The 9704-nt window shown below is 42.9% G+C and overlaps 2 protein-coding genes across 7 annotated transcripts in view; one reads left to right on the forward strand and one right to left on the reverse strand.

Moving 5' to 3' along the window:
• The window catches only part of LOC107042106 (xin actin-binding repeat-containing protein 2), a 233570-nt gene that overhangs the window by 123494 nt on the left and 100372 nt on the right, over positions 1 to 9704 (reverse strand). The window lies entirely within an intron of this gene.
• LOC107042104 lies at positions 449 to 994 on the forward strand. Its single transcript, XM_015262983.1, has one exon. It carries the CDS (start codon positions 449 to 451, stop codon positions 992 to 994), a length of 546 nt encoding a protein of 181 aa, XP_015118469.1.

Below are 9704 nucleotides of genomic sequence, written 5' to 3' on the forward strand. Positions count from 1 at the left end.
TAATCCAAGTTTAGAAAATTTTTATGGAGAGGATCAAAGAGTGAGAAATGCCATTAGACCACTGCCGAAATACGAAGTTGGGGACGATGTTGAAAGGTTTATTACCAGTTTAAATATGTCACGTCGACTTTTGAAACCGGGAGATGAATTCAATTTTTTCCATCAAATACTACCAAAATTCGGCCCCAAGGCAAGACCGGCAGTGGCGAGCGCATTAACTAGCATTTATTCAGTCGATGATCCTATCCTGAAGCTTCGTCTTTCATTTGGAACTAGAGAAAATTTACGTCAAATTCTCGCAAAAACGTCACGTTTATATCAGCAATACGGGGAGTCAGTAACCGACTATGAAGCGCGTTTCAGGGCTCTCCAATTGAAAGCACAGAGTCGACTTGACACGGACCCGACGGCTGATTACGGTATTACCATTCATGGCATAAAACTGAACATGAGGGAAGCATTCCTCGCAGGACTCAGAAGAGACATCAAGAACATGATGTTCCCTCTGACACCTACCTCTTTTGACGAAGCCGTCGGCGTTGCAGTGACAATCGAATCCAAATTAAAAGAGACCGAAGATTTCGAACAACTCAGAAAATTGCACGCAAAAACAAAGCAGTTTCAAGGGCAAGCGAAAATTAGAGCAACAGAATCAATCGATGACGACGCCCTTGAAGCTGATTTGAGGGCATTGAACATTAAAGCCACAAATTCAGCCAAAGCCGACGGGCAGAGACGCGGTTTTCAGAGCGGTAAAGGCAACTCAGATTATAAAGGGGGGAAACAAAATGATAAGCGGGAGAAGAAACCCAACACCGCTGATTACAGTTGCTACAAGTGCTCCAAACCCGGACACTTCGCGCGAGAATGTAGAACCCCCTCACATTTAATAAAGAAACAATTCCCCAGAAAAATGGCTTCTGAGGAAACCAAGGGAGAGCGACAACAGGAGGATCCAGCTGTTGCAAGTCCCTCTAACAAAAATTTAAATTAGGAATGAGTCTAGAAAAACTGCGCGATCTGGGACTCAGAGACATGGGCGAGTCAAACGCGCAGAACACGGTAATATATAAGACAGCCCATGTGAATTTCCGCGTAATGGATGTACCCCCCACTCAAGTTCATTTAAAGGTTAATAAAATGGAAGGGGGGAAAGGTCAATTTTTTGTCGACACGGGGGCTGATGTAAATCTAGTGAGACTGGATAAACTCAGCCCGAAAGTAACTATAAATCGCGAAGAAATAATAATAATTAAAGGGGTTACACCGGGGAAATTGAAGACGGTTGGATACGTAACTCTGGACGTAGAGGAAGTCGAGGACAAATTCCATGTCGTCGACTCAGATTTTCCCCTTATAGAAGATGGAATGCTGGGCAGGCCATTTCTAAAAAGTAGGGCAGTCAAAATTGACTATGGGGAAGATACGTTGACTATAGGGGAAGGAATACATACGTTTGTAAACACGGAGTCAATTCCTCTTCCGCCTAGGACAGTCAAATTAATATACGTCAGAGTAAATAAATTCGACGCTGAGGATACCTCCGGCGAAGGGACATCAAAACAGGAGTGTACTTCGGGGATGCGATAGTGAGGCCTAAAGATGGTGTAGCTTTCATGTACGTCTACAATACCCGTGAAACCGAAAAGCGATTTAGAGTTCCATTTGTTGACCTGGAAAAGATAGTCAATCGCGACAGAGGCGGAAATTAAAGCATTTGGGGAAACAGAGAGTTCAGACGATCAACAGCGCGAAATTAGAGCCAATAAAATTATTGAAGTCCTCAAATTGGAGGGTCTCGATGAGGAAGAGCAGGAAGAGGTAAAAGACCTTGTCCGATACAATCCGTGGGTCTATAAACTTGATGAGAAGAAATTGAAAGAGGCAAAAATACCAGGGTATCGTATTAAATTAAAAGATGATGACCCGGTGGTAGTGAGACAATTTCGCCTGCCCTTCCACATTCGAGATAAATTTAAAGAGCAAATAGATAAAATGTTAGAAGCACGTATCATTGAACCATCTGACTCACCATATAATTCTCCAGCATGGATGGTGGGGAAAAAACCAGGCGCCGACGGGGAGAAACGATGGCGCATGGTTGTCAATTTTCGTAAACTAAACGAAAAAATGGTCGCGGACGCGTACCCTTTACCCAACATAACGGGTATTCTTGATCAATTGGGGGGAATGAGGTACTTTTCGACGTTTGATCTGGTGTCGGATTTCCACCAAATCCCATTGGCACCCGAAAGCCGCCCCAAAACGGCATTCTCAACACCAGGGGGGCATTATCATTATTTAAGAATTCCAATGGGAATCGCGAATGGTCCACCGGCCTTTCAAAGGTCAATGGACGTAGTTCTCTCAGGCTTACAGGGTGCAGGATTATTTGTATATATGGATGATATCGTAGTCTATGGGAAAACACTTGATGATCATAGGGAAAAGTACAGATCTTTTGTTGATAGACTCCACAAAGTGCAAATGAGCCTGCAGCCTTCTAAGTGTGAATCCCTGAGGGAAGAAGCCACCTTCTTGGGACATTGCGTGAGCGAGGAAGGGATAAAGCCCAACCCCAAAACAATCGACCCCATTCTAAAATATCGGAGGCCAAAAGACAAAAAGGGCATTAGCCAATTTCTTGGTCTGGCCGGCTATTACCGTAAATTCATCGAAAATTTCGCGACGAAAGCACGCCCCCTAAACAAACNATCGACCCCATTCTAAAATATCGGAGGCCAAAAGACAAAAAGGGCATTAGCCAATTTCTTGGTCTGGCCGGCTATTACCGTAAATTCATCGAAAATTTCGCGACGAAAGTACGCCCCCTAAACAAATTTTTGAACGAGGATGTTCCTTTTGAATGGGGGGAAATCCAGGAAAACGCTTTCGAATCGATGAGACGGGAAATTACGCAATATCCAATTCTAAGACACCCTGATTTTTCTCGGCCGTTTGTCGTCACAACGGACGTATCAGACTACGCAGTCGAAGCAATCCTAAGTCAAGGTAAAAAAAATAGGCGAAGACTTGCCTATAAGCTATGCGTCACGGGTGATGACAAAACCCGAGAAAAATTATACAACTAAAAAAGAGCTTCTCGCGATTTTTTTTGCAATTCGACAATTTCGACCGTATTTATACGGAAAGAAATTTACTTTCGTAACAGATCATCAGCCACTCATGTGGCTGAGATCCACTAAAGATCCGGGAGCCCAATTACGGTGATGGGCCAATGAATTGGAGGAGTACGACTATGAAATTAAATATGAACCGGGAAAATTAAATCTCAATGCGGACGCATTATCTCGTAACCCGATACTGGACGAAGTGGAAGAATCTACTCACGAGCAAATCATCGCTGTGACCAACGAAGGAAACTCACCTATGAAAAAGACAGAAATCGGAGATGCGATATGGTATGTTGTTATACCAAGTGGCGAAAGAATAGGTCCATGCGTAGTTGAAATGATGTGGCCTGATAATAAAGTCCAATTCATGCGGGGTACGAGCCCCGATATCGTAAGGAAAGAGTGTATCGCCGCAGTGAACAACCCTCCACCGGATTGGGATCTCGCTCAGATGACGATAGATTTGTCCAATAATTACCCAGACATGGACGTCGGGGATCTGGTATGGTATAAAATTTTTTCACCCTATCAGACGGAGGGACCTCACGTAATCACCGCAGTGATTTCCCCTGACGTCATTAAGATAAAAAAAGGAAACACTACCACACATGTGCCTAAATGTCGAGTAGTGTCGGTAAACCAAGGACCGCAGGAGGTAGAAAGGACCAACAAACCACCCTCAGAAGCATCCGAGAGAAATCCGGAGGAGAAAGAGAATCCGATTCAGAAAAGGAAACGAGGACGTCCAAGAAGTAAAACAGTAAAAAGAAAGGCTGAAAAGAAAAAACGGGGGCGCCCTCGGAAAATTTCGGTCTCATTCGACGAAAGAACAACGGAGGAAGAAAAGCAAGTCTTCAAAAGGCCAAGAAGAAGCAGTCAATCGCCACCGAGACAAGATGAACCAATTTCGGACGAGGAACTGTCCGAGCCCGAAAGCGAAGCCAGNAAAATTTCGGTCTCGTTCGACGAAACAACAACGGAGGAAGAAAAGCAAGTCTTCAAAAGGCCAAGAAGAAGCAGTCAATCGCCACCGAGACAAGATGAACCAATTTCGGACGAGGAACTGTCCGAGCCCGAAAGCGAAGCCAGTGGAAGTATGTTCGACCCCACCGAAGAGGCATTAATCCCATCGGATGATGAAGAGATTTACCAGGATAACCCAGCAGAGCCAGGGGAGCCAGCTGATCCAGTCATTGACCCAGTGTCGTACGAAGAACGGATAGATCCCGGAGTGGGAGGAGAAGGNCTAGTCATCGAAACCTTCATTGATCAACTAAAGACCGAAAATCTACAGACAGTTAGAATGGCCCACGATTCCGACTCCCTAACGGAAAGATCAAGAAAAGTCATCCGAACACTGCTAAAGGAAAAATTGAGGGGCACTGGCACTCGAATAGTGTTATGTGCTCGACTTCTTGACGTACCAACAGCCGAGGATCGACTTACAATCGTAGAAGAAAAGCACACGTCAGCACTAGGGGGACACAAGGGCATCACAAAAACATTGCACGCGGTAGCAGTGCAATATTACTGGAAAAATATGGCCCAAACAGTCAGAGACTATGTGAACCTCTGCCTGATTTGTCAGAGGAAGAAATTAGTACGTGAGAAAATCCGACATCCCATGGTAATTACGGATACACCAATGAATGCCTTCGAAGTCTCCATGGACATCTACGAGCCCTGAGGAAGAAGCAACAAGGGGTACCGGTACTTACTAACCATGCAGGACTGCTTGACAAAGTATGCTCTTGCTGTACCGCTGAGACATGAGAAGGCGGAAGATGTGGCGCGAGCCATAACGCGAAGATTAATATGCACTTTTGGCGCGCCCCAGGCACTCTTGTCAGATCGAGGTACAAATTTTACAAGCGCGATCACCGCAGAATTTTGTAAATTGTTCCGAATTCGCCAATGTTTAACAACTGCGTATCACCCTCAGTCGAACGGATCTCTCGAGCGAAGTCACCATGTCCTAACCGAATTCCTGAAAACGCAAATCGGAGATAGCGGAGAGTGGGATAAATGGATAGACATGGCGATGTTCGCATATAACACCAGCGTTCACGAAAGCACGGGTTACGCGCCTCACGAGCTAGTTTTCGGGGTAAAACCGCGAATACCCTCGGCAAGATCACTTGAGGGAATAAGGGGTAAACCATACCGCGTATTCTTCCAAGAATTAACAGAGGGATTAAGAAAAGTTCGTGAGAAAGCTCGAGTAAATTTGATCAAATCGAAAAAAAAATCCAAAAGGTATTATGATAGGAAGGTGAAAGAAACACCTTTAGGGATAGGAGATGATGTTTGGCTTCTAAAGGAACCAAAAACTGGCAAGAGGGACGATGACTGGAAGGGACCGTACCGTATCACGGAAATTTTCGAAAATAACAACGTAAAAATCCAGACGGAGAGAGGGCTGAGAATAGTACACCGCGACAAACTGAAGAAAGCCCAACTCCGGAAGATGACAGGTCCGCCAGAAAATTGAAAAAAAAAATAACTTCAAACAGAATCTTTTATTATTCTCTCGATAATTTCTTATTTTCAATCAATTCTTTTCGTACTAAGATTTGATTGTAAATGAGAAGGGGGAGAATGATGAGATAATAAAAGATAGAATCCGATTGAAAATAATAGTAACAAATAAAAATTTCATGGTGTTTCAGGCTCACCGGGAGCCCCGAAATCCCAGGCGTACAAATAACCCGGATAGAAGATGGGAATGGAATGCTGTCAACGAAATATGCAGATTTACGCATATACCATACAGTATGGAAAATGGTAACTCATATAGACTTGACAGAATTCCTGAATAAAAGACAGACCTTCATCAGCCATTGGTTCGTAATGAAGGAAGTATACACCCAGATGGGACCAAATTGCAATTTCGAACCACAACTGACCCAAGCCCTGAACAGAATTAGCGGATTGGACGAAACCCATCAACACATGCGTGACCTTATGTCAGAAAAGAAAGGGCGGGAAGAACGTGCAGTCCTAGGGTTTGTGGGAAAAATTTCGAAAATACTCTTTGGTTCAATGGACGAAGACGACGCCGAGTATTATGATCAGTGTATTGAAAAATTGCAAAATACAAGTAGAGAAACTCTAAAGCTCTTGGCGAACCAAACACACATAATTCGGTCGGAATTTGAGACAATTCACTCGGAACTCCGGGCGATAAACGAGACGATTTTTAAGCTAAAAAACGCGATCGGAAATGAGTTCCAAATAATATCAGAGAAAATGGACATAATAGGATATAATAGTGAGATGGAAGTGGTACTGGCAGTTTTCGATACACAATTAAGCGAATATGAGGTAGATACTCAACTACTCATAAATGCAATATTGTTTGCGAAACGGGGCCAGTTACACCCTTCAATTATGTCACCCCAAAATATTATTAAAGCAGCGTCAGAGGTATTAAGGACCAATAGGGGTATGGAATTTCCAACGCCCTTAGAAATATCTTACATGACGGAATTACTCAAATTAACGGATTTAACCGCGTATCTCCATAAAGAAAAGATAGTTTTTATACTAACAATACCATTAGTCGAACTGATGAGATACACGGTTTATAAACACATTGCCTTACCAATGAAAGTCGGGAATACAACTATGCCCTTAGTCGCCGTCATAACCCCTAGTCATCCCTACACGGCTATCTCGGAACGAGTAAATACATATTTCAAACTGAGTAACGACGATGTCAAGCGCTGCAAAAGAGGATCTATGGAACTCTTATGCAGAACAACACGTCCAATATATGAAATAAATAATAATAAAGATTGCGAAGTACAAATGATCACCAATTCCAAATTTAAGGGCTCCGAGATATGCGATGTACGGATGAAACCAATGACTCAGACCTACTGGGCACAGATAGAAAATTCCAATTCCTGGGTATTCTCTGTCGTGACGGAAGACGAACTGAGAATAAGTTGTTCACGAAAAGAACCGGTTTCCGTCAGTATTTCAGGAACAGGAAAAATATTGCTCTCCTCGGAATGCGAAGCCCGGTCTCGGCAGGTCACCCTCGTTCCATTCATGGAAATAATGACCGAGTTTGACACTAAATTCACGAATAAAGCCGTCGTAGATATTCCCAACCTAATAAATGAAACGTTGCGTAGCACCGGAGAGGGAAATTTGACAGAATTAATAGACGACGCAACCTTTCCACTGACAGTACTGACAGGGCCGAACGACGAAGAGAATATGAGACGAGACAGCTTAGGGCTACAGACGATCATTAATAAAGCCAAGGCCTTAAGTAAACAAAAACAGACTAGTAGGCGGTTACAGAGATTAGAAAATGGACTAGGATTGACGGGAATTTCATTGGGGATTTTCGGTATATTAGCAGGAATAATCTGGAAATTTTCCTTATGGTCAAGGGTCGCTATGTTGTGTCGGGTGCTTGGGGTCTGTTCAGGTACTAGAAGGACCCACCAAGGACCAACCAGAACACCATCACCCGAGAGAGAGCTGCCAAGGCACTCAAGTCATCAGGCAACTCAGGAAGTATACCTCCCGATGAGGTCAATAGTGAGAAAAGCGAGGCCCGCTCCCACGGCCACTATTACCGAAATCCTGAAACCAGAAAGACCCTCGGGAATGCTGAATTGCGCCTACTCGGTCGACACTTTGGCCTCCGTAGGGGACATGGGACCACCGATGCCTAAGAACCAACTGGTCCCTGTCCAGAACTATCATCCTAGGACCATGCCCGGGGCTCATTTGGGTCAAACCACGCCTGAAGGATGGCATATGGTAGAGCCAGACTGGGGTGGCCAAACGATGGTTCCCCAATATTCAGCAAGGAGAGACTTGGGTGGGTGGTGATTCCACACTCAAAAGACCAGAAGACTAGGCCAGAACCAAGGACACAGGTTTATTTACGAAAACATGTATTGAATCGCTCAAATAACAATGTAACCAATTTAAAACTATCATGTAAGGGTTCGGTCGATAGGTTTAGGATTAAGAGACTAATTAATGAGATAATTAAGTCAGGCAACTTAATTGCGTATGCAAATATTAGTGCTCATAAAGCAGGGATTTTAGCCCTTATGGTCGGGAATTGATAGCCCTTCAGGCATAAGACAGGCCCATTTGGCATAGATTTGAGATAAATCTTGAGAAATAGTGTTACTATTGTGTCCAAAAGGATAACAATAGTTTTGTTAGGGGAGTGTGACGTATTGAGATCGATCAATACGTCGATTTATTTAATAATTATAATAATAATTATTATTATACCCAAAGTGGTGGACGATGGGAACGGGAAACGAGGTTTCTCATTCCCTTCATCCAAAGATTGCTCAGCAGTCCCACGGTGTCCCATGGACACCAGCGTAAGCAGTTCCACGGTTTCTACAGGTCCAGTTCAGGGTGCTGAACTGTTTGACTGTGTAGGTTTCTATACAAACGAATGCACGAAACCGTATTAGTGAAGAAAACCGTGGGATTGCTTAGGTAAGCATTTTGGGACTTTGACGAGTTTGGACGACTCGGGAAGCACCAGAGTACGGCGGAGTACGATCAGGAGCGAAACAGAGCGGATCTCTGAGCTCAGGCCTTCAGCCAACCAATAACAAAGTCGAGTCAAGGTCCCAAAGTCGAGTCAAGAACCGCGTTATACCGACCCATTAAACACTACCGTGTATAAATTAAAGTTAATATATAGTTATTTTACCAACATCAGTACGGTCGGTTTAATATTGTTAACCCTTCCTCTATCCTTCACTTATCCCTCCGATTGAGCGAACCACCCGTGAGCTCACCGAGACTAGCCGAGGTCGGAGTAAAACATGAGATTATTAAAGGACAAATAAACTCATTACGTCACAATTCAGAAAAAAATTTTTTAAGGGGAGACCGCGGTGAAATTTGAAAGTCTCGACTCGGCCTCAACAGCCATTGGATGACTTTTGATATATGAAGGGATATATAAAAAAGTGAGAAAAATTTCGGACTCGAACCATTTTGCCCCGTATATCCATCAAAAACTTCATTTTTCACGTTTTTAGCTTAAAAAGGCTCCTTGGAGCACAGTTTTCATCCGATTACAACTTTTTTTTTTTTTTTGATGTTCGTTATACTCCAACGAAAAAACCCACGTATCCGTTTTACTTTACATTTATTAGATGATGAGAAAATGTTTTTTTTACTTTTTATTTTTTTCCCTCTTTTTAGCAAATGCTAAAATTCGTTGTTTTCCCCCCATTTTTTTTTTGTTATAATATTTCAATTACATATGATTACAAACGGAATAACGAAAAACAACTAGTTTTAGCATTTGCTAAAAAGAGGAAAAAAAATAGAAACTAAAAAAATCATTTTCTCATTATCTGATAAATATAAAGCAAAACGGATACTTGGGTTTGTTCGTTGGAGTATAGCAAACATTAAAAAAAAAAAGTTGAAATCGGATGAAAACTGTAGTACAAGGGGCATTTCTAAGCTAAAAATGTGAAAAACGACGTTTTTGATGGATATACGAAGAAAATGAATTCTTACTTTTTCAAGTTTCAGCAATGTTCTCATTTAAACCATTAA

This window comes from Diachasma alloeum, unplaced genomic scaffold (genome assembly GCF_001412515.2).
Source record: "Diachasma alloeum isolate Michigan unplaced genomic scaffold, Dall2.0 Dall_scaffold_00418, whole genome shotgun sequence".
Lineage (NCBI taxonomy): Eukaryota > Metazoa > Arthropoda > Insecta > Hymenoptera > Braconidae > Diachasma > Diachasma alloeum.

Excerpts from the sequence above, each read along its gene's own strand:
- LOC107042104 (XM_015262983.1), top strand. The coding sequence starts at position 449 with ATGAGGGAAGCATTCCTCGCAGGACTCAGAAGAGACATCAAGAACATG.